This window comes from Eulemur rufifrons, chromosome 11, assembly GCF_041146395.1.
Source record: "Eulemur rufifrons isolate Redbay chromosome 11, OSU_ERuf_1, whole genome shotgun sequence".
Lineage (NCBI taxonomy): Eukaryota > Metazoa > Chordata > Mammalia > Primates > Lemuridae > Eulemur > Eulemur rufifrons.
This window is the reverse complement of record NC_090993.1, coordinates 13,350,058-13,375,447: the sequence shown is the minus strand read 5'-3', so window position 1 is coordinate 13,375,447 and position 25,390 is coordinate 13,350,058. Positions and strand designations below refer to the sequence as shown.

The window sequence follows — 25,390 nt, the reverse complement described above, 5'->3', positions numbered from 1 at the left end:
GGAAAGTAAAGGGGAAAATACTAGGGCACACAGCAGTCTTACGACACTGCGTATAGAGGGATGTGTGTGCGTGTGTGTATGTAACATAACTCTTTAAACACATGGATCGTGTGCTGGGTGTCGACATCAAATTTATTTTGTACTATAGGTTTTGGCAAAAAAGTTTTGAAAGGTACTGGGGGTAGCGCATGGCCGGGGGGGGGGGGGGATAAAAAGAGAGGCTGTCGGAGGACTGAATACCTGGGGTCATAGCACGAACTGGTGTTTTGCGCGACTGCGACACCCCAGCCTGGTCCACACACAGGTGGCTGCCTTCTCCGTCCGCTCGTCTCAGCGGGCAGGGGCCGTCTGCGCCGCCACCGTCCTTGGCTCTGGGCACACTGCCAAGCAGGGCCGTGTGCTCACCGCCCTTGGCCTTCCTTTACTGTCTCGGGCTTCGGCTTCTTACCCCGTCACCTGTCTCTGCCGCCTTCTCACTGGCTCCATCTTCCTGTGCCTTGAGTATTTTCGTCCACTGTGAGTAGAGCGCAGTACTTAGTAACGAGACTTAAACTGTGCTCAGTCCTTCTGAATACATTTAAATGAAGGAAAACTAAATGAGGTAATGACATTGAATAGCCCCAGTGCTACGCCTGGGACAGACTCCGATGTCCACTGTCCGCTCTCTTTGCTTTACATACAGAAGTACGTCTGTAATCAGATTTGACACATGCACACTTAAATAATCATTTATAAGGGCTCATCCTTTAACATTTTAAAGGTCTTTTTCCTTTTTTTTTTTTTTTTTTGAATCACAGTAAGCACATTTTCATGTGTTAGGGAAAGAGAGAAAATGCCTGTAATACTTGCCACATAGAAACAAGCATTACAGTGACCTTGGTGTGAATGTCCCCAATCTTTGTGAAAAATAATTCGTCGAGAACATTCAGTTTTGTCCGAGGATGCCTTCTAAATTCACCAGTCATCGTCCTCCCAAACACCCTCCCGGGGCCCCCACCTCTGTGCTCTTTTCTTAATTCCCACCCAAAGGCCTCGGTTGTGAAAAGTTTCTTTTGTCAGCTCTCTGGCCGGGCCTGTTCCCCGCTCCTGGGAGATGGATTACAGCCATTGTCACTGCTGGGCCGCCAGCATAGCCTCCGGGGGAGGGGCACCTCTGGTTGGTGGCATTTATCGTTCAATCTCTTGCCTTCCCCAGCGTCTGGTGGAATTGATACGTTAATAAAAGCTTCTGGTAAAAAACCCGAAAAATAAAAAGCAAAAAACAAAAGCGACCGGTGCCCAGCGCCTCTTACGAACTTGCATGCAGATTCATTGCGGGTCTGTCTGCCTCAGTGTCTGCTTTACAAAGACGCAGAAATGGTTTCTCTTTTCACCCATTATTTGGAGAGAATAATAAGTCTCTGTCAGATTAGCTTCTTGGGGGCTCAACGCTTTTTGAAAAGAGCTTGCATAATCAGAGTGTCTGTTGTGCTGTTAGGCCAAGATCGCAGCCCTGTTGTGCGGTGGGAATGTATATTTTGCACGTTTTAAATATTTTGCTGTTCCTTCCTGGCAGAGGTCAGGCTGCCATAGGCCCTGGGCTTGGTGTCAGGGTGTGGGCCCTTCGTCACACAGTGGGTAAGTTTTTCTCGATGTGGGACCTCGGGCCCTTTAGTTTGCTGCCCTCTGCTCCAGCTGCCCGGAACCGGTTCGGGGCCCATGCAGTCAGCCTTCAAGGAACAGTCTTGAGTCAGAGGGAATGTGACCAAACAGCCACAGGTGAGAGTCTCCAGGCCCTTCTGTTTGCATCCTCTGCACTTTCTGAGAAAGCCACAAGGAAGGCCTAACCTCCAGGACCTCAGAGGGTGACCTTGTTTGGAGATAGGGTCTTCACGGACAGGAGGGTATTAGCATGGGCTCTAATCTAACCTGACTGGTGTCCTTATACAAAGGGGAAATTCAGACAGAGCCAGACACACCTACAGGGAAGACGGCCGTTCACAAGCCAAGGAGAGAGGCCTGGGACAGAGCCTGCCCTGCAGCCCTTGGCAGGAACAAACCCTGCCAACACCTTGATTGCAGACTTCAGAACTGGGAGACACCACGTTTCTGTTGCTGAAGCCGCCCAGTCGGTGGTACTCTGTTATGGTCGCCCTCGCAAACTACTCAGGTGGTGTCTATCAGGTTATTATGAGTCACCTTGTAAAATTGGTAGCACGTGGTTTTACCATTTGGCATGACTGTCCGAGGCCCCCTGCAGTTCTGAGATTTAAATATTAGCCCTTAAAAGACTTTCTTTGACCCCGCAGGGTCTTTGCCAGATGAGCTTTGGTTTCCAAACATTAGGTCCCTCCCAGGTAGGACTGGCCCCCACCCAGTTTCTGTGAGCATCCGTGACTGTCCTCTGTGCAGTTTTCTACGGAAGTATTTCCCCACATCCTTGGGGTCTCTCCCATTTGAGGGTGTCACTTTCCCCCTCATCTATAGAGCAGGAATCATAAGGCAGTCACTGTCTGGGCCTGGCTGGGGACTGTCGGAGCCACACGTGCTGAGCTCTGGCTCTCCCTGTCTCTCCGGCTTCCTCGGGCTCTCGGTCCAGATTTTCCCTCTGGCTCTGGGGTGGGTCCTTGCCCGCTGACCTGCAGGAGACTGGCCTCTCCTAGTCATAGCTCCGTTCTTAATGCCAGTCATTGTTCAGCGGGGCTGTGAACTGAAAATGGGAACACAGGGCCATCTGTAGCGTGTTTTAGAACTACCTTTAATTCAGAGGTTCAAGATAAAGAAATTTTAGCTTATTCCAGGATCTTCAAAAACAGACGAGGAACGATCAGATCATTATAGGGTCTCCTCCCTGGGGGCCGGCAGGGACAGGGTAGGACTTGCCCACCGCAGTCCCATGGGCAGTGGCAGGCTTTGTGAGGACTGGCACTTTCATCACTTGAAGACCATTTCTAAGACAAAGAGTGATTATGAACCAAAATTGCTTCCCAAGCGAACAGCACAAAGGGGCCTGCAAAAGATCATAAATCTCCCATCCTGACCGGAAGACACGGAGATTAGGTTGGGGGCCAGGTCATGAGAGTGCTCTGAAGGTTACTAAGAAATTCAACATCAGCATCCATATCATTTGCTCAGGAGTTCTGAGCAGAGGATGAGAGTTTTGCTTTGAAAGGGCTCATTTTGGCCATGCCCAATGGTTTGTGCCTACAATCCCAGCACTTTGGGAGGCCGAGGTGGTAGGATCACTTAAGCCCAGGAGTTCGAGGTTACAGTGATCTGTGATTGCGCCGCTGCAGTCCAGCCTGGGCAACAGAGCAAGACCCTGTCTCTAAAGAAATAAATAGATGGCTGGCTGGATGGGTCTAGACAGACAAGCAAATTCCGTAGTGCCTTGCCAGATGGAGAGGAGGGAGCCATTGGATCCAGATCACAGAAACCGTGGGATCCGTGCTGGGCCTGGGCGGTGGGCTCTGGGGCTGGCGAGACCAGGCAGCTGAGGGAGCCTCGTCTGGGGGTGGTGGATAGAAATAGAGGAGCACAGCTTTTGTTTCTTTAGGGTGGGGGATTAGTCATAGATTGGAAATGCACCCGGAGCGGCAGGTAGACCTGGCCTCCGCGTGGTGGTGACGTGGGGCTGGAGGGTGCGAACGTCGGGCTGGGGGAGCGGAGTGGAGAGGGCATTGGGGGTGGGGTGACAGCAAAGACCTGAGCCCCGAGTCCCGGGAGAAAGGCATCGCCGTGGGAAGCAGGCCCAGGAGCAGCCGGTTGCGTCAGCCTGATGGGGCTGCTTCCCAGCGGCTTCCAGTTACACGGCTGAGGTCCGCCGTGTTATTTTAGGCCTCGCTCTGGCGTTAGCACTGGATTGCATTGTCATCCTGGGAAGTCACCTTGTCCCTGGTAGGATATTAATTGGTGAGTTAAATCAAGAAACTCCTTGTGTTTCTTTTGCCTTCAATGTCTGTTCCTAAGATTGTGATCTCCCTTCATAATGCCACCAGCAGTCTTCTCCATGTATTCTGTGCACTGGATAATTGTCATGAGTCAATTTATAGTAATTTTATGGCAGAGGGGCCTGTACCTTGTCCCTTAACCTGTCGTCCTTTGTACAAATTAATTGCCTTAACTCTCCAGTCCCCCCGCTGGGGCGGAATGTGGGCTGCAGGTTTGGCGCTCGGGGGGTCCTGGTGCGAGTGGGTGGTGTCTGCTGTCTGTAGAACGCCTCCTCGCCCGACTTCAGAACGCCGTCTGCACGTCCTGACCGTTTCAGTCAAGGGCTGAGATACAGAAGATGAGAGAGAAATGCTGGGGAGAGGGGTGCTCTGGCCTCAAGAAACTGAACATCTTGTTTGGGAGATAAGAGACAGGAGCTGTTTGGAGAGTCCTTCGGCTCTCTAATCAGAGAAGTGATCAAGTGCAATACAAGGCAGCGCAGACTGGGCCGTGTTACATCATGCTTTGGAGAAACTCTACCCAGGAGGTAGCATTTGAGCCGGAGCCTGAAAGAATGTGGGGAAACCACAAAGGAGTGAGGTCATCCTAGGAGAGCTCTAACTGAAGGCCATGCATCTTGTAGTCATCTGACTTCGGTTCAGTTGCCACCTCAGTTCACGAGTATTTAAAAGCAGAGGAGACACTGGAACTTACTATGGAGTGTTGGAATGAGCATTAATTGAGATGTGAGTCACCGAGCCTGGTCCCTGCCTGGCACGTTGTAAGCACAATTACAGCAAATGAGAAGGCTGCACTGTGTCCCCATACAGCTAGTAGAATGGCCTTGGGGCGGGGGATACAACTAGTAGAACGGCTTCAGGAAAAAAAACAAGTACATGCGAAGCTATAGAGCAGCTGGAACCCTCATCCACTGCTGGTGGGAATGCAAAATGGTGCAACCACTTTGGAAAACAGTTTGGCAGTTTCTTACAAAGTTAAACACATGCTCACGTACAACCCAGTAATCCTACCCTCAGATATCTAGCCAAGGGAAATGGAAATTTGTATGTTCAGGGAATTCATAACGGCTTTATTTATATTTGCCAAAAACTGGAAGCTGCTTGACTGTCCCTCAGCTAGGAAGTGGATGAACAAGCCATGGTGCGCCCACACGGTGGGACGTAGTGGTCTGCCGTGGAATAGCTCCCACAGCAGAAGGGAGACGAGCACGACACACGCAGTGTGGACGCTCTCAATACGCATGCGTGTGAGAGAAGCCAGGGTCCAAAGGCCACGTGCTGCATGATTCTGTGTATAGGACATTCTGGAAACGGCAAAACTACAGAGAAAGCCGGGGCTGGGGGAGGGAGCCAACCGCAAAGGGGCACATGGGAATTTCTTGGGGTGACGGACCTGTTCTTTAGTGTGGTTGCATGACTGTGTGCAGTTGTCAAAACTCCCACATCTCTACAGGAAGAATGAATTTTGCTGTATGTAAATTATACTCTAATTTCAAAGCAGGGGGAAAACTCCTGAGCCGAGTCAAGGAAGTGGAAGGATCGTGGTGCAGGTGGAGAACGGTGGGAGAACAGGCTGCGTCGAGGTTGGTGGGTAGGACGGAGCCTGACTCCGGAGGAGTTGAAGGGGGGGTGTTTGCAGGACGTGGTGCAACCCAGAGAGCCCTTGGAGGTCCAGGCGGCAGGGTGGCAGGTAGGAGGTGGCAGACAGGAAGTGGCAGATGGGAGGCGGAATTTCACCTGGGGCAGGGCTGGGTGGCGGGGAGGTCAGAGGCCAGGTAGCCCAGCCAGGAACCAGTGCATTCTCCAGGATACAGATATTTCTGATCACGGTGTTCTCTGGAGGGATTTGGAGGGACTCGAGGCCTCCGAGCAAACACACATATGCTGCCTTTTCTTAGAATTGGGGAAACTAAGGCACAGAAACACCGACTTTTATTTTGGAAAAATGCCAAATGTACAGGCAAAAGCTAGGTCTCCTGAGACATGCTGCAAACTTTATGTGCAGATCCCGTGGTCTGCAAAATACTTTCAGCCTGGGCTCCCACTGACGAGAGGAAGTGGCTGGCAGGTCACAGAACTGTGGCTGGGCTGCCGCACAGAAGGGCTGGGGCCGCCCGTGGGGGTTCCTGTCATTTCCCCTCCGTACACCGAGTTGGGTTTGCAGATCGGCAGCCTTGTGGGTCCTGTTTTCCTTCCCTTGGGAGCTCTTGTGTTTTACACCCCCTCCTCCTGGTGGCAGATAGAGACTCTGGACCAGCGGCCTGCAGGGGGTCGGGGGAATGCGGGAGGCTTTGTTCCTGCCTGGGAGGCTGTGAACAGCTGGCAGCAAAGAGGACGGGCCCTGCACTTGGTGTTTCTGAGGCGCCCTGGCCCCAGGCCGCTTTGGAGCCGCTGGCCTCTGGGGCAGTTACTTATTCTCACCTCAGATGTTTGAAGTCGGTGAAGGGGTAGGTGGGGTGTGTCCGGTGAGGTTTCTGACACCACGTTTAGATGAGACAGGCAGTAGTGGTTGAAATAGGACATTTGGGAACACATGCCCTTTGACCTGTCGTCAGCAAACATAGCTTTGAGTTCACCCTTCCCTGGGAGCGGGCGCCGTGTCCCCGCACGGCTGGCTGCAGCCCTGGGCTGCCGACGTGGGGCTTTATCTACCTCGGACCTGGTGTGTGGTTTTGTCACTAAGTTACTCCTTTCTCCACACCACGTTTAACGCCACGTGACTTCTCAGCTTTGCACGTGAGGACGAAGCTTTCTGTTGCTTTTCTCTCCGATGTGTGGCAGTCTCCTGAGTTTGTCAGAAGGGTCAGAGGAAAGGAGGCGTTTGTTGTGAGGCTGGGTCAACCGGAGAACGTCAGCCAGTTGTTTCACTTCTTTATTCGGATCCCTGCTTTGCATTTCTCCTGGCTTGAAGAAGACAGAATTCCCTCAGAGGGGAGGGGATGGTTGCTTTGCTCTGACCTTGGCCCATGAGGACCACACCAGAGTCTGGGGGTCGGGGGGAAGTTTGGGGTGCACAGTGACGTTGGGGCACCGGATTGCCCAGGACCGTCGCAGGCCCTACATTGTGAAAATGATGAACTCTGTCTCACGTGGCGTGGGGCCGAGTGCATGTCGCTCGGCTTCGGGAAGGAGACGCTGAGCGCACCCCCACCGCAGGCTGGCTCCGGCCACAGGCCCTCCTTGCCCTTGGATCGCCTTTCACCCTGCGCCTGTCAGAGTGGGCTCCCCTGGGGAAGCGCAGGCTTCGCCAGCCCTTGGCCAGATCCCCATCTGCCAGAGCTCTGCTCCTGGCTCCGGAGGAGTTGGCAGTTGTGCCTTCTGGGATGACGGCCGAGGGGACGGCGGGGAGGCCTCAGTCCCAGGCCTGCCTGTGGGGTGTCTTGCAATCCGGGAGCTGCCCCACCCAGGGGCTTCCCTCTTCCCCGGCTCCTCGGCCGGTGTCCTTAGTCTCTGCTCACTGCTCAGACCTTCCTTTCTTTTCTCTGGGACGACCACTGTCGTTCCTGGTCGTCCTCCCTCACCTCCTCCCACTGGGGGCTTCCCTGGCCCATTGTCTGTGTCTCGGTGAAATGATGCTACTCTCAGTATCGAGGTCTTCCACTAGTGGGGCTTTTTTCCCTTTTCTTTCTTTCTTTTTTTTTTGAGACAGGGACATGCTTTGTCACCCAGGCTAGAGTGCAGTGGTGCCATCATAGGTGACAGCAACCTCACACTCCAGGGCTCGGTTGATCCTTCTGCCTCAGTCTCCTGGGTAGCAGGAACTGTAGGTGCACACGACGCCCGGCTAAGCTTTTATAGAGACGTGGTCTCAAACTCCTGGCCTCAAGCGATCCTCCCGCCTCAGCCTCCCACAGTGCTGGGATTACAGGTGTGAGCCACCGTGCCTGCCTTCCCCTGGCATTGCTGACACTGCCTGATGTTGCTGAACGTGTAGCGTGGCGGGCACTGTGCCCAGAGCCATTGAGCACTGTCCATTCTGTAGAGGACAGGGAGGAGGGGTTAGGGAGGGTGTCTGCCGTGGCCGTGACCACACACCGTGCCTGGTCTCACCGCTGGTCTCTCAAGGCCAGGCCTCGCTGTGTACTGTGACCTTCACAGCTCCTCCTCCTAACAGAGGGCTCAGAAACACACTTGGCAAGTGAGTAATTGGCTGTGCCGAGACGGCTCCTAAAGCTCAAAAGCTCTTTCAGCCTTGCCGACGCGCCGGCCCTCCCAGACCCTTTCCGCATTTATAGAAGGGGACATGATGATCAGAACGGGGGCTGTGGGCTCCGGCTGTGGGTGGCACCAGCCTGTGCCCCGTGCAGAGTGCTTTTGACCGAATGGCCCTTCCATGTCGTGTCCCCTGGTTTCTATAGGCAGCAGCCATGTACAGTCTACTTCCGACGTTGTTGAGGAGTCCTGTGTCATCCCATGGCCGTGCCCCAGCTGTCTGCTACCTGGCAAGCCACCCAAACGGCCTCCTCGCAGCCCTGTGGGTGGCCAGGCAGTTCTGCTGGTCTTCCCGGGGCTCACCGTGTCCTGCAGTCAGGTGACGGTGGGGTTGGCTCACTGGTCTCACATGTCCTGTGGCATTTGCTAGCCTCGCCTGGGGCTCCTCACCTGTCCCTATAGCCTCTGACGCCCCGTGGCCCAAACCAACTTCCTCACAGCGTGGTGGCCTCAGGGAGGCATTCTGACAGGGCAGGTGCAACGCACAGGTGTGTAGCCCTCGTCGCCTCGGTTGCCGGTGTCCAGTTGGCTAAAGCAACTCGCTGGGCAAACCCAGAGTCCGGTCCCAGCTGTCCGTGGAGGAGTGAAGAAAAATGGCCGTTTCTAACCCACTGCAGCCCCTTCCTCCAGATCCATTCCTTTCCTAGCAATTTCAGGATTTAGTGCTGGAAATTTAGTCTTTCTTAAGGTACTGGTGACATCATTCGGGCGGTGATGGCATGGTGAGCTGGGGCGCAGCCCGCGGAGGCCAGTCCCAAATAAGACCCCGCCTCGGATCTCTCAGCCAGCAGGCCTGTGGCAGGCAACTGGGGTCTGTCTGTTCACCTGGGAAAGGGACTGGCGATGGCCCCCCCGAGCTGGTTGAGTAGGTGAGATGGGCCCCGCGTGACATCTCTGGCCCGTGCCTGGCCTCGTCACACCTGATCCTCGCTTCTGTCGCCCCCTTTACTTCTGTCTCGGGAGGGTCAGAGTTGAGAGATCCTGGTTGACCACAGCATCTCTGCTTTGTCGTCTCCTCCGTCTTCATGTTTCGTTGCTTTTGTGTTTCTCTCCGGGCCTTTTAAGCTCCCTAATCCTTTTTGGAAGAATGTGGGGTATTAAGTGAAGGTGCGGCTCACTGGCAAAATTCCACAACAATTAAAAGAAAAATCCTGGCACTCCCAGTTCATTGGCTTGGCTGGTAAGGTTAGGGATCGTAATGCTGTTGAACAAGCTTGTGTAGACCTAAGTGAAAGTGAGTTTCCACGTTCCCTAGACGTGACGCAAGTGGTCTTGGCTGGTTTTCACAAGCACGTGAGACTGACCAACCCTCCGGTGAATCTCCCAGCACTGAATTCAGCGGGCCCAGCGCGCCCTGGGAAGCCGGTCTCAGGGTGTCACGGGGAGGCGTCTGCGTCCTTATAGACTGTTCCACACGTTTTCCGTACACCTGTCTAATCCTCCGAACATCTAGCATTCTGGATGATGCTACTGAGATACCTGAATGATTTAAAGTTTTAGAGTGCTGATTCTAGATCTTTCTAGTCTCTGTCAGGGCTCAGAAGACAGTCCCTCAAAATGAAGGCCTCAGAAGCAGTTTTTCTCTGACCTCCTGCCCTCCCGCCTCCCAGTCCCGTTGTCCCCGAGGCTGTCCATAGAAACCAGACTCTCTCTTCCCCCAGACAGGTCTTGGAAACCAGGCCCCCTTTCCCCCAAAGCCAGCCATAAAACCTCAAGATATTGCTGTAACTTTCCTTCCACCTTTCTGTGTTGAAACTGATAGTAAAAAAATTATCTCACCTCCTTTGTGTGACTGTAGGTCCCAAGACCCCTATTCCAGAGAGGCTCCTGCCCCACACCCAGAAGGAAGGAACGCAAGCTCAGAGAGGCCCAGAAGAATCTGGACAGACGGGTCTTGCGGGGTTTCCCTGTTATCAGACCCTTTTTGTCCCTTCACATTTCTACACAGCCATCCATACTGTGTTGAACCTCAGCATAAAAATGGACAATTTCCCCTGTGTCATTGGATCTTTGTTCTGCAGTTTCCTGTGTATACATGTTAAATAAATTTGTATGTCTTTTCTCCAGTTTATCTGTCTTTTGGGAGTTGATTTTTCAGTGAACCTTCAGAAAGCCAAGGGGGAGGTTCCCCTTGACCCCTGCCTTTGCAAGCCAGTGGACACATGGCTCGTTGGCTTACGGAGAGTAAAGAGAAGGGTACACAGGCTCTTTGGAACTCAGCATTAAAAAATAAATAAATACACTATGTCAAAAGGGATTGTTAAGTTCTCAGACCTTAATGTGTAGGGAGGTGAGATCCAAGCACCACCTGGGACAAACGTCATGGGGTCAGCACATCTTGGTGGCCACCATCCCCTGCCGAGTTCCATGGACTCCTGAGGTCCGAGCAGTGCAAAGAGGACTCGTGCCTGATCTCAGCTCTGCTGCTCGTCGGTGACCGGTCCTGGGTCACCCAGGTGATCTCTGTGCTTTCGTTTTCTGGGCTGTGAAAGGGAGTGATGTCAAACTAACCAGGTGGTCGTGGGGCTCAGCGTGTGCCGAGAGCCTGCCGTGTTGCAGACCCTGCTCAGTTCGCAACGTTGCACGTGTTGTCTCGTTTTGTTCTTCCGTCACTGCCCTGGGGAGAAGCGTGATTCTTTCTGTCGTGAGCTCCAGAGCAGGAGTTTCAATTTGCCTTCAGAGCCCAGGCTCCTCTCACAGCAAAGCACCTTTTCCTGAGCGTTCCATCAGGATGGAATGGGACGAAGTGCGCAGACAGGAGACGCAACCGTTGCAAGCAGGTGTCAGTAGGAGGCTGTAATTTTCCAAAGTTAGATAAGAGGAGGATGGGCACTTCCCACGCGCTGACTGAACACCTGTGGGCCGCCACTTCGTGTGTCATGGACGAGCTTATTGGACTCAGCCTTCCTAACCACCTGGGCATGGTGCACAGTCCAACCCAGACCAGCCTGGCATGGTGCACAGAGCCGGGACTCTGCACCAGTCCGATCCTGATGTGACACCAGAGACACTGCCTGTTTGCCTTGTGCCCGTGATTCTATCTTTTGGGGTCTCAATTTTCTCTTCTTTTGAATGGGGGCATTAATACTGTACCCCAAGGACATTGTTTAGAATAAACACGTAGCTGAAATAGCACACGTGTAGCTACTCTCCAGTACTTGGCACGTGGGACATCCCCAGTAAATGCCAGTCCTGTGGAGGTGGTGGCACTGCCATCGTTGTTCCCAGGCCCTGTGTTGGGGACAGGCAGGCAGAGCAGCGACGGGTTGCCTACGAGAGGTGTGTGCTTTTGGTCTCTCTCTGTATATGTCATTGCCTGTGACCACGTCAGCCTCCAGCATGGGTCCCTTGAAATATTTAGTGCCTGCAGTGGCCATAAGCACACGAGGTCACTTTGGTCTTTCATTGACTAGTTTCTTGGCGAAAACAAAAGATTCAGCAGGGAAAGTGACGCATACAAAAGAGAGGGCCCCTTAACAGGCCTGCTGGGGCTGCTCTCTGGGCCCTTACTGGGGGGAAGGGAGGCCTCCCTGGATTCTAGAGCAGTACCTGGCCCTCAAATCTTAAAAGCAGAGGCCACTCACACCTGCTTCTAGAAATAGCTCCTGTGTCCCCTGTGAGTTTCCCCAGTGGCTTTGGGCAGCATTTGTAGCCTCCAGCCAGATGTGGTCATCTGTCATGATGCCTTGATGTGAAATGTTGCATAGGGTCAAAGCGCCCACTTTAACACGTCTATGCTAAATTTTTAAAATTATTCATGAAGACAATTTTAAAACATTAAAGAAAGTTTGGGACGTAGAGACAGCACTCATCATTCTCCCCTCTAACACAATCATTTTTATTTCAGTGCATTTCATTCCAGGCTAATCCATATGGATACGTATTTTTATCTAGTTGTTTCATTGTGTACATGAAATGTGTCTCCTGCTTTTGCACTTAAGCATTTTGCATGTGGCTATGTGATCTTCATAATTATACTTTTTAATGGTTGCATGATATTCTTGTAAGGGGATGTAACATAAATTAACTAACCTTTTATTGGTGAATATTTTAAATTATATTTTTTTCTCCTATAAATTATGCTACAATATTCATGCACAAAGTTTATTTCTTATCTTGGGTTAGTTCGTTGGGGTAGATTTGCAGAAGTGGGATTTCTTGGCTTAAGGTGTTAAGTGTCTTTCTGGTTCTTAATGCAGGGTGCCAGGTTGCTTTCTGATAAGGTTGAACTAGTTTACTGCTGTGTCCTTTTGCTCGTAAATAAGATGGTGAGACACTTGCAGGCCATGTTGTAATGCCAAGTTTTGGGAAGTATAGAAAATATCCCAGCTATGGAAGGCAAAGAATGTACGTGTTACATGAGTGTGCCAGAGTTAAGGGATCCAACAGGTTGTCCCTGATTGGCACTGTTCATCCTGTCCCAGGCAAGGCGAGAGAGGAAGGCTCTGCGGTGACCTATATCTCTGGAAAGAACTGGCAGATGCCCAGCAGGGCTGGAGGTTTTTATACAAAATCCTGCTACAGGTCGCTCACATCAGGGGGTGATGTGAATGTGCTCTGCTCAGCTTTTGTGATCCAGTCTAACGACCTTCTAAGAAAAGAGCTTGGAGCTGTGGGGAGACCACCACTTTGCATCAGGTTGAAGTGGAATCTGGGCTCTGATTCCACCATCCTGGTTGATGGGACTGTATCAGCCACTGTTCCCTGTGGTTCACTTATCTTTACAACGCGTTCACAAGGCATGACAGTGTTCTGTTAGCACATGCCCTCTGTGAAAGACGAATTTGTAATTAACAAAATAACGCCCTTATGAGAAAAATAGATTTAGGTCAACTCTTACAGGGTTTGGGGGTGATATACACATGGTCAGTAACCACTGGGCCCTAAGTAAGGAGAATGTTAACAAGAACACGTGCATTTTAAATTAATGAAAATAAATATACAGGTCCCATTTCCTTTGCTCATTTGTTAGAAACTGTTCAGAAACTTCTTCCCCACAGTGTCACTGAGATGCTCATAGGTTTCTTTTTCCTGGTTGCAGAGAGCACACGTTTTACAAGGTGTGCCCCACGCTTCGTGTTTCTGGTGGTCCAGCGGCATCTGGTGTCTTTCTAAAAACCCATGTGGGTCACCGTCATTTCGCTTACTAACCTTGCCGGGCTTTATCAGGTATTTTTCCAAACAGCTCCTTGCACAGCCCTGGCCTCGCCTTGGAGATGTCTAGCGTGTCTCGACACAGCGAGTCCCAGGGAGCCAGCCGAGCACACACGGGTCTTGTCTCTCCCTTCCCGCAGTATCCAACCATGGGATATTGGCCCAGGAGTGTCTAATTGCTGCCCCCCTCTGCTCCCCAGGGCAGCTTTGGGAAAGCCTCTCTTCTGCCTTCACTTCCTGCTTTCTTCCCTTTTCCAACATCTAGGTCCAATTCTCATGGTCCCAAAAGAGAAGTAAATTGAACTCTGAGCTGTACTTGGACTGAGATTCTTCCCTTTGAGGAGAAGGGACAGATAATTGTCTGGACAGGGAACTCCAGCTGGGGGGAGAATTGCTCCGTCCCCGTTGGTGGGGAGCCATCAGGAGGAAAAGAGAGAATGTACAGGCAGCCGCCAGCCCAGTAAACGACAGTCCCGCTCACACGTGGCTTGGCTGTTGCCAGGAATTTCCTACGCTACAATGGTATGTGACCAGATGAGGGGCAGAGGGGAGAAGCTTCATTACAAATTTCCCATTTCCGGCCGGGCGCGGTGGCTCACGCCTGTAATCCTAGCACTCTGGGAGGCCGAGGTGGGCGGATCGTTTGAGCTCAGGAGTTCGAGACCAGCCTGAGCAAGAGCGAGACCCCACCTCTACTAAAAATAGAAAGAAATTATATGGACAGCTAAAAATATATATAGAAAAAATTAGCCGGGCATGGTGGCACATGCCTGTAGTCCCAGCTACTCGGGAGGCTGAGACAGGAGGATCGCTTGAGCTCAGGAGTTTGAGGTTGCTGTGAGCTAGGCTGACGCCACGGCACTCACTCTAGCCTGGGCAACAGAGTGAGACTCTGTCTCAAAAAAAAAAAAAAAAAAAAAAAAAAAAAAAAAAAAAAAAAAAAAAAAAAAAAAAAAAAAAAACAAATTTCCCATTTCCTTTCTCACCCTTGGTCCTCTTGGGGTTTGCAGCGTATCATTTCGAGAATCCTTTTTGCTCTTGGAGATGCCCTTCAAGACAGACTGAAGATCTGTCCCCGTTCTGACTCGGTGGTGACAGATCTGGCCCAGGAAGGAACCGCCTGTGTGGGAGTCCCGCCCCGGTGGGAGGGATTTACTCGGGGACCGTGGTGGGAGACGGCGGCGCCTGCTGGTGACCGGGCAGCATTGCAGCACAGTCCTATGAGCCCTGACAAACTCGAGGGCTGGGGCCACGCGGGGCAGCCCCGTGCCGGCGTGTGACGCTGAAGTCGGGGCTGCCAGGCAGGGAGGAGCCCTGGCGGTGATCGGGAGGACGGAGGCGGAAGCGCAGGGCGTGGAACCTGCAGGTGGTGGGAGATGGCGGTGCCCACGGGGCGGGGCGGCAGACGTGGCTGCCCCATGAGGGTGCCGCCCGCCCGCCCGCCCGCCTGCCCGGCTGCTCTGCTGCTCTGCTGCTCTGCTGCTCTGCTGCTCTGCTGCTCTGCTGCCTGCTGAGCTGCCTGCCTCCCCCTCCCACTTTTCCTCTTGTTTCTTGGGAATTATTATTTTTTTTTTATTTTAAAATACAGTTGATTTTTACAGAAGTCATAGGGGAAAGAATTTTCTAAAACATGTCATTTGTGTGTATGTGTGTGTAAAAAGACATTTTCTAGCCTATTTTGCAGAGATTTATCATTTCTCTAAAGTAAGAGAACCTGCTTCGGCTGCAGTGGAGAAGCCGAGAGGCGGAGCTGCAGTTGAGAAAGGGCTTTGTCTGATGCCCCTAAGAGGGGCGGCAGAATGGGGGCCCGTGTTAAGAATGGGGCCTAAATGGCCCCTTAAAGCGTCAGGTGCCGAACTAACTTCGTTATGTATCATCTCTGAAAGGCCCTGCAGCTCTGGCCTTCAGGAATGGGCAGTGACCACCAAGAGCTAAGGGCCGACTTGCTTCGTAAACTCTTACTTAGGACCAGGAATAAGGAAAAGCTGCGTGCTGATAGCTGGCCTTGCGCTTCCCCGTGCTCCGGCGGCCTCCTGCTTAGGTCATCTGCGGTGCGCACGGGAGGTTAGGATGGATCGCTTGCTCTTGAAAAGAGGATTGTGGTGTAAAATGGATTACTCTTAGGCCTTGGCCCTCACGTCTCCCGGAGCTGGGCTGATCGTTCTCACTGCAGAATTGGCTTTCACGCCAGCATGTATCCAGAGATTTATACCTGAGTTCTCTTGAAGGAGGAGGGAGGGGAGAGGGCTTAAAATTGCCATTGAAAATGGACCGGCACCCTGGAAATACGTAGCTGGCAGATAATTGACACAGGAGGGTCTAATTACCTTCCCTTTATGGAAATAAGATATATGTACGCATTTCATTTGTCATGTCTTTAAGCTCTATTTTTCCAGAATAGTTTTAGATTTACAGAAAAATTGGAAACAATGTGCAGAGGGTTCTTACATACCTCACACCCAGTTCCCCTGTTATTAAGATCTTGACATTAGTGTGATACATTTGTTATAATTAAAGGACCATGACTGATATGTGGTTGTTTACTAAAGCTCATACTTTGTTCAGATTTTTTATGTGTTTCCCTAATGTCCTTTTCTGCTCCCACATGGCATCCGTGACACAGTCTCACATTCCATTCAGTTGTCACGTCTCCGTAGATTCCTCTTGGTTTTGACAGTTTCTGAGACTTTCCCTTTTTGTTTGTTTGTTTTGTTTTTTGGGTTTTTTTTTTTTTTGATGACATTGACGGTTTTGAGGAGTCCTGGTCAGGGATTTTGTAGAATATCCCTCGTTTAGGGTTTGTCTGATGTTTTTCTCATGTTTAGACTGGAGTTACAGGTTTGTGGGAGGAAGACCACAGAAGTAAAATACGCACACATTTTTTAACCAGTCAGTGAGTGAGCTAATTATGGGAAGGAAAGGAGGAAGTTCAGTAGCCTGAGTAGCAACTGCAAGAGGGGCGAAGGCTGGACCCTCCAATTGGAAGAGGGCAAGTGTGATGTTCTCAGTGATGGGACATGATGTCTAACATGCCACTCCTCACAGTTCAACCGAGCCCTGTCAGGTACGTGGTTTCAGGGGATCGGATAGAGTTGTTTTTAAATTTCTGTGTTACGCCTGGGGAAACTGAGGCCCAGAGAGGCAGCCTGAGTTGCCCGAGGTGATAGAGACAGACCAGGACTGCTTGGCCTTGCTAGCACACTTCCAGACTTTTCCTAGTTGCATTGCAGATGCCCAGGGAGTCTAGACTGCCCAGGCTGGGTGGAGACTCCCCATAGAGACGGCTGTTTCATCTCTACGTGGCCACAGGGTTTAAACAAAAAGATTTTGGCTAAATTAAGGCAATTGACTGGCCATGCATGGAGTGAGTGTACAGGATACTCTAGACCTTCTGCTTGTTAGAAAAGTTAAATAGGCTGGCCCGGTGGCCCACGCCTGTAATCCTAGCACTCTGGGAGGACCAGGCGGGAGGACTGCTTGAAGCCAGGAGTTTGAGGTTGCTGTGAGTTAGGCTGACACCACTGCACTCTACTCAGGGCAAAAGATTGAGACTGTTTCAAAAAAAGAAAGAAGAAAAGTTAAATAGTAGGGGATTAATAACAATGTTATTGTATTTTGTGGCTGTAGTACAAGTCATCATTATACCTCTCAACTCTTGAGCAGCTCCGGGTTATTTCTCACCAGCCTGCTTTTGTCTGGGGATACACAGTAAAATAAGTGAAGTGGTGACCTTTCTCATAACATGTTTTTTATTTGTGAGCAAGCGCGTATGTATGAAGCAGACTGTGACTTTGAACCCAAAATAGAAATTTGCCCTTGTCCCATTTTCACAACGCTGAATTTCTCAAGCCAAGTTGGAGTAATGACTGTGAAACTGGAAGTGGTTCTCAATGCTGGAAGCTGCCTGGGAGCCTTCTAGAAAGCCCCCGAGGCTGAGCCCCATGCCCTGAAGTTGTGATTAAATTGGTGGGGACAGGAGGAGGCTTTGGGAGATCCAGGAAACTGAGCCCTCCTGTCTCGTTCCTCCCTCTCTGCACTACCCAGGTCTTGATTCTTAAACCTTTCGTATCTTTTGATTCGTACCCAGGTAAATGTTTTGGGAGCTGTCAGGGGTGAGCTGTTGGAAGCGCCATTGGCTTCTCACGCTCTTCCGGCTGCGTTCTACCTGCTCTTCCCTAAACGATGGAACTAGGAGGCCTCACAGCTACGCCTGCTACATGTGGCACAAAATAAATGCTTCAGAAATGTTTGAGGGACTGAGTGAAATATGTGTCTGGTCTCTAAGGTGTATTATGTTCCCTTTTTATTTTGATGATGGCTAGGAGGAAAGATACCACTCTTCCTCTTAACCTGTTGCTTTCCATGGGAACTTACATTTAGGAGCAAAAACCAATCTCTTTTATAGATGTGTAGATACCAGCGTTTTGCAGAGCACAGGATCTGATGTTCAGAGAAGTTTTGCTGTGGGTCCGGGTGATCTGGCTAGCCCAGCTAACTCTGGCGTTCTCTTTTTTAGAACCCTTTCCAGTGAGTTAAAACTACATGTGTCAGTTTGTTGCTGTGTGACACACCCTATTTGGAAAGTGAAAGCTTGCAGGCAGTGACACGGTATATTAGCAGGTTCTCCATCCTCGCAGGAGAAGACCTAAGGATTATTGCTCTGCACTGCCCTCGGGAACACCCACCCTGAAGAATTAGAAACAAAAAATAGTCCTTCTGGTTCCTCCATGGATCACTTTAGAGTGAAAATGCTTGATCTTGGGAAGTCTTTAGCAGGAAACTAAACATATTCTTAAAAACTTGCTTTTGAGTACATGATATTTCAATTAGTTTATTTCTTAATTAATTAATTATATTTAGAGGCTGAGTCTCACTGTTGCCCAGGCTGGAGTGCAGTGGCCCAATCATAGCTCACTGCAACCTCGACTCTTGGACGTAAGCGATCCTCCAGCCTCTGCCTCCCGAGTAGCTGGGACTACAGACACGTGTCACCATGCCTGGCTAGTTTAAAAAAAATTTTTTTTTGAGTCAGGTTCTTGTTATGTAGCCCAGGCTGGTCTCGAACTTCTGGCCTCAAGGGATCCCCCACCTTGGCCTCCCAAAGTGCAGGGATTACAGGCGCAAGCCACCACATCCGGTTGTAGTTTAGTTTATAATAGCTTGGCAGTGTGCTTTCTACCTCTTAAGAAATGGACTGTGGAAATATAAATTATTACATCTTTCTGAGCTATCTGGCAACCTGCCTATTTTCGGAACTTGAGGGTTGCTGCGTGGATTGGTCGTGGTAGTAATTACTGAGCAGTCATCAAAGCACAGTGAACAGTAGACAATTGATGAGGAGAGAGGCAAGCAGTCATTCAGACGGTATTTTTGGTAACTTAATCTGCCTCTGAGCATATGGTCTAGTCAACTGAAATAATTTAGCAGTGACTGCATGTATTTCAGTAAGGGGAGATTAAAAACAGCCTATTTATTTTCTTTTCTCTCCCACAGTAATATTTTTATATCTCTGTTAACAAATATGATGTTAGCCATTAAATTATATGAAGGCAGCCTTGGATGATTTAGCAATTTACATAACGTTTATTCTTTGTTATTACCGAGTTTTATGTGTGTGTGCATGTTTATTTTAGTGGTGTTTCATCCTTCACAAATGTAATCATAGGTGGTAATAGTCTTTATATTGGACGTGGATAGGAGGTCGGTCAGTGTGAGATGAAGCAACATTTGCTCCTTTTGTGACTCGACTCTCGGGCTTCCGCCCCTGCGCAGCACCCCCCATGAATAACCGGGTGCAGCTGTGCTCTGTCCACGTTGGGAGGGATCAGGCCTCCTCTCTGCCTTGAGCAAGTCTTCAGGCATTGGTAAATGCAGTGGTTTTGGAATATTCTACATACTCCGTTCTTTGCAAACCCTCCTCTCCGAGGTGGAGTCTAATTCTCCACCCTGGCCCGCCCCCCTCGACCGTGAGCTGGGCTGGACACAGCACTCGAGTCTAGTGGACGGATCGGCAGTGACAACGAGTGAGTTCCAGACCAGGTCGTGAGAGTGCTGTGGGGTCTTCCCTGCCCTTGCCCAGCCTCCCAGGGGTCACTCGAGGTGGGAGGACGCCGGCCGCCCTGTGGGTAGGTCTGTGGTGGGGAGCAGGCCCTCCTGGCCGGAGTCCTGCAGGGAGCCACCTCGCAAGCAGGTCCTCAGCCCTCAGAAGATGGCAGCCCTGGCCGACGTCTTAACTGCAGCCTCGTCAGGGACCTTGGGCCAGAACCATCCGGATTCCTGACCCTCACACACTGTGTGAGATGGTAGATGTTGACCATTTCAAACTACGGAGTTCGAGGCAATTTGTTTTGCAGCATTTGTTAACATAGTAACTCACGTAGCCTTTCTGGATCTCATTGTCCTCATCTGGGAGATGAAGGTTGGACCACACAGTGCCCTGAACAAGTTGATGGTGATCAGTCAGCACCTAAGAGAGTCCCTCGTCCCCCAGCCCCCGCACCTCCTCCCCCTGCACCTCTCTCCCTGGACAGCCTTTCCCTGCAGCCCCCCCTCCCCCCCACCGGGCAGCTTGCCCCCTTCCTCTGAGCACAGCCTCTGGCAAGAGCAGAGCCGAGACCACTGTTGGTTTATTTTTTCTTATCTTGGAGCAGAGACAGATCACATTGGGAATATAGTGGAGAGTATTCTGTTAATAACTAAACCTGTATTTATACCTAATTAATTTTTATCACTTGCAGTAAACTAACCTATTGGATTTGCTGTTTCTGAAGACAATGTCATGTTATTTAGACATCATTGCTGTTGCATCTGCTTGGAAGCAGGGTGGGTGTGGGCTGCCACGCTCGCTACCTGTGGCGCTCGGGTGCTGGTTCCCACCCAGTCCCGGGGCCTGGCCTAACTCCGTGTGCGCGTCCGGCATAGTCGGCCCTGCCGTGTGCACTCATAAGAGCAATGCGGGCAGGATGCGCATTTGGAGCTTTTAGACCATGAAAACGAACCAAATTCAAGCATCCAGTTATCACTGCCAGCTTGGGAAAGTTAATGAGGAGGAGGAAAAGAATCAGAGTTCTCCTTATCCAGCCCAGTGTCACTGACAAAGGGGGAGGAAATCTCAGCGCCGTGGTCGGGGCTGTCTGGGTGCTTCCAGAGGCGGCCTGTGGGTGCACCCGCTCTGGCCCAGGGGGTGCAGCCCAGCGGGGCAGCAGCATCCTCCCCGCCACGTTTCTTGGCTTGGTTGGCGGGGATCCTAGACCTCTGGTCACATTTCCCTGGCAGAACTCAGTTTTTGGTCAAAACCGCGGAGCCCTCCCTTGTCCGTGTTTTCCTGAAACAGCGTCCGTCTGTGGGCTGGTCTTCTGCGCTCAGGGCCGGCGTCCCTCCTCTGAGGGCGTGGAGACGAGGCAGAGATGGGTCTCCATCCTGGGGGATCAGAGCGGGCTCACCAGATCGCAGGCTCTGAATCCCCTGCAGTGTCGACCCCGCATAAACCACGCCGGTGCTCCTCTGGTCTCAGCAGTTCACACTTGGCACTAAAGAGAGGACCTGTCACCGCATCATTTTCCCCGCAGAAGGGAGAAAACGCACACAGATCAGTTGGTAGCACAGCCTGGGTACCAGTGGGTACTGGGCGGGAGAGCATTTCGCATTCAGTACGTTTCCATTTTTGCACAGTGTTGACACGGGCGTGAGTCGGTCTTGTAATGTATGTAAATGTATGGGAGGGGGATTGTTGTCATGAAAAGCTTCCGCCGCAAAGTGGGCGACGCTGGCAAAATCAATCTGAGTAAGTGGGGCGAGGATTGTTTTTCCAGCCTCGTTTATTATCGAGTAGCTACTGTCAGGCCACCAGCCCACTTGGTCCCATGAGGATGCAGAGGGAGGATGACAGCTCTCTCACCCTCACGGGACCTAGGATCCCTTTGGAAATCAAACATTGTGAAATAGGCATCAGGTATGAAAAATCACCCCATGCTAAGCGAATGCAGCGCCCACACGGGGGTCCAGGGAAGGAGAGACCTACCGGGCTGGAGGCATCCAGCCTGGCCTCCTAATTTTAGAGGAGTTAGAGTCCGACTCTTAGCTCCCAGGCCAGGGCTCCCCCGGTGTGCCCTGTGGTCTCTCCTTGTCTTCACTTGTCCCTGCAGTGCTGGCCTCTCCAGCCCCACGCCCTTGCACCCTGCCTGGGTGGTCTCTCTCTTGCTCACCAGTGGCCTGAATTACCTCTGTGCCTTTCCAGAACTCTGGATTTGTGTCGCCGTCTGTTTTCCAGACACCTCCTGTTGGCATCTCACAGTAGCCTCAACATTTCAGAGCCGCACGCATCTTTATTCCCCAGTGCTGCTCCTTGTGCTACCCAAACATCGTCCCTACATTTCGTCTCGGTGAATGTCGTGCCTGCCCGGGAAGCGCTGGAGTCGGGGTCCTGGGCGCCGTCTTCGATTCTTTCCCCCGTCACTGTCCTCCTGCGTCGCCAGCCCTCCTAGCCATACCTGTCTCCTCTCTGCCTCTCTGGGATCTGGGCTCCGTCCAGCTCGCCATCTCTCTGGGCTGCATCACCACAGTGACCTCTGGTCTCTCCTTTGTCCCCCTCCATTCTGCTCGCACCCCACAGCCAAAGTGATGTTTCTAGAACACACGTCTCAGACTATCTTGCCACTCCGTGACTTCCCATTTCCGGCTTTCCCTTTTGCTCCCTCCATCTGGAACACCCGCCCCATCCCCGCCCCCTCGTTTCTCCTGGCTTCCCCCAGGTGCCTTGCCCGGATGCCACCTCCATGCACAGCCCTCCTCAGAGCTTTGCCAACACTCCCACCTGGCGCTGTGCCAGCCCGTGGCGCTGTGCCATGGCCGCCCGTGCGTGTGTGTGTCTGGGTGGGTGCGTGCAGCACGGGCCAGGCTGCCTCATCTCGCTGCATCTCTGGGGACTGTCTCACTGTCAGGCGGAGGCCCTGGGTCGGGGCGGGGAGAAGCCAGTGGGACAAGACAAGCGTCTGTAGACCGGTGGGTCGTGCCTGGGTGGTCTTTCGGCCAGTGAATCCGGTCAACCGTCCTTGCAGGAGTTTATCACTGGTGGCCAAACACATTCTGACATGAATGGCTAGGATGTTGCTTTCTTGAACTTTGGCTGTGCTGTTGGGGGAGGGGAAGTGCCCCTGTCCGGAGGCAGCACAGCAAAACGACTGAGACCGTGGACTCCAGCACTGACTGCCCAGGGGTTCGGATCCAGCCTCATTATGTGCCTTGTACTTCCAGTGCCTCAGCTTCCTCACCTGTACAATGGGCTGGTGACAGCACTGCAGGAAGACGAGTGTGTGCAGTTAGGTCTAGCACGGGGCTTGCTGCCTACTAAATGCTAAGTGGGCAGTGGCCATGGCGGCCCCTCCTCTTCCTCCTCCTTCCGCGCCAGGAGCAGGTAGTTAACATAATTTGCAGTTTTTGACTTGGGAGTCCAGAACAAAACAGTCCTTTGTGAGTGACCTCCTAGAAATGTATTCTTGGGTTTTCCTGACATTTTCAGAGTCAGGCTCTTGTAACGTGGTTTAAATTGTCCAAGTCATCCCTATTCTGACTTACATAAAGGGCCAGATTTAGCTTCTTGCCGTCTGTGTAACCTGGACAAATGGCTGAACCTGGTGTCTTGTGTGTCCTTGTCGTAAGACAGGAATTATGGAATGCCAGGGATGGGAAAGTGTCTATGAATATGGGCAATGCTTCGTGCATAGCAGGCATTCATGTGTGGCACAGCAGCCTGTGACCTCTGTGTTCCTTTGCCACCCTGGTTGCATGGGCATGACCTCGTCCTCATAGTTTTGAGGTGGGTAAGGGGAGGTTGAGGAATGTTACATATGGTTTCATCAGTCTTGTTTTTAGGAAGAAAAAAATGCTTATTTTCTGAGAAAGCATTGATGATTGACCTGAGAATGTTGATTTGGGGAACACTACAGATAATGACTTGGTTCTGACACGTAGAAAATGAGCTGGAGTCACCAGCCCTACCGCAGTGTCTGCTTTTGATTTTGTTCAAGTGCAGGGTTACATGGTTTGATCCATCAGCCGGTGTATGTAGGAGGCCAGATGCCTGTGGGGGGAAATTATTAGCCACAAAATGCTACAAGCAGCTGCAAAATAAAAATTAATGCTTAATTAGAAGTCTGCACAGTGTGACTCTGGTGACTTCATTGCCTACTGAGTTAGTGTTCACGCATACTTCCTTCCTGTGCAGGTTAGACTGCCACTGCTGTGTGTTTGCCAAGGTTGCCGAGCAGTCATTGCCAGTTGTAAATTGAAAGTTTCGTTAGAGCCAAGTAATCTCAAAAGCCAAATTATAAATATCTTTTCACATTTTTTTGCAGCAAAAAATATTTAAATTGGGATACAGGTGCATTTTAATACATTTGTTACAACATGGGACGACACCGTCAAAAGTGCTGGGGGCCGTGAAGGCCTGACAGAGGCCGTACGCGGACGGGTGGGCCAGGACCCCGTGCAGGACGAGGGTCACCCTGGCGTGGTGTGCCCTTCCTGCCATGCCTGGCAGCCCTGGTGTGACAGGCCCAGCTGTGCCGCCTCGTTGAGAGGCTGGCGGGGGAGGGAGGAGGCTTAGGCACGGCTTGTCTCTAATAACCGTACCTCTTGAGTGAAAATGCAGATTATTGGCAGAGTGAGTTGCATTTGGAAAAAATGTGTCATTTGGCCCAGGCCCTGAAGATTACCCTTCTTGCAGATCTCACTTTACATTTTAAATTAAGAGCCAGAATGCCTCCAGTGGTTGACTGTCTTGCAGCAGGAAGCCCGAGCTGCTCCAGAGCTTGTTTCGTAAACCCGCTGCAAGCTGGTCGGGTCCCCTCCCCCACGCCCTCCCCCCCTGGGAGGGATGACTGCCGCGAGTCATCCTAATGGCATCTGCTCAGGAAAATGGCCAGTTGACAAAGCTTGGCTCACACAAGTCCGGTGGGAAAATTACTAGCCGTGGCGTATTTCTGATTTGGGTCATATACAGAAACCTTTCTTATTTTATTCACAGAAATCAGATTCCAAGTGGTTGAAAAATATATTTAGCTCTGTGGTCATGTAGTTGTTATTTCATTTGATTTAATGTTGATAAATGAGAGTAAATTCTTTGCCCAGATGAATTGAATGAATTCTGCCAGCGCTTATATCTCATTCCGGCTTCACATTAAGTCCTTAATATGCAGCTCTGATTCATGGGCAGCCTGTTAGCGGGGCCCCGGGAAGAGCTTGGCGGGCTCCCCTCCCCCTCCTGCGTTAGTGGAATTAAACAAACCATTTAACACCCTCTGAGGAGAGCTCAAAGCTGCCCGTAGGGAGAATCTGGTCCTAGGGTGTCCATAAACCATCTGCGATGTCTGGAGAGCTACCCTCATTTTAATGGTTTTAATTTAAGCACCATTGAATTATTTCATTTAATCCACTTCCCCTGTGTCACTTCCCTACCCTCGCAGACCCTCAAAGCCCCGGGAGTTGCAGAGTGTGCCCTTCCCGTGGATGTGCAGTACGAGTAAGACATGAAGACGGAAATGCAACCCCCTGGCCATTTCCGCACTTCCTCCCCGTGCGCCTTGGCTGCCTCCCAGGTTCGGGGTGGACAGGGGCGTCCTTAGGACAGCTGGCACCCCGAGACTCGCGCGGGTTGAACTGCGACACGAAAGTGAGCTTAAGAACCAGTCAACTCATTTGTCGTCTTTGTTCCCCCCAGGAGGACTGGAACGAAATTGACCCCATTAAAAAGAAAGACCTTCATCACAGCAATGGAGAAGAGCGAGCGCAAAGCATGGAGACCCTCCCTCCAGGTACTGCCAGGGGCCAGGACGCCGTCCCCTTTGCCCACTGATTGAATGGTCTGGACATGGTGCTCGCCGCAAGCAGCCCGTGGGGTAGAGAGTGGATCTCGTGGGCCGGCTGGGGACACTGTCCCAGAGCACTGCTTTGCCGACTCCGTCAGGCCCACGCATCGGTGTTAACATTGAAAGTTCAGTGGAAGGTCACTAAAATTTGGTGAAAGAGAAAATAGAATAAAGTACAAAGTATAGGATGGCATGTATTAGTTTATGAAAATTTTTTTTAATAGACTTTAT

General features: G+C 51.4%; 1 protein-coding gene across 1 annotated transcript in view; it reads left to right on the top strand.

The window, feature by feature from the left end:
- Window positions 1-25,390, top strand: part of GALNT2 (polypeptide N-acetylgalactosaminyltransferase 2) — a 192,442-nt gene that overhangs the window by 76,029 nt on the left and 91,023 nt on the right. Inside the window, exon 2 of the mRNA XM_069484577.1 lies at window positions 25,012-25,105. Coding sequence (XP_069340678.1) covers window positions 25,012-25,105 — 94 coding nt within the window. The remainder of the gene's footprint in view (window positions 1-25,011; window positions 25,106-25,390) is intronic.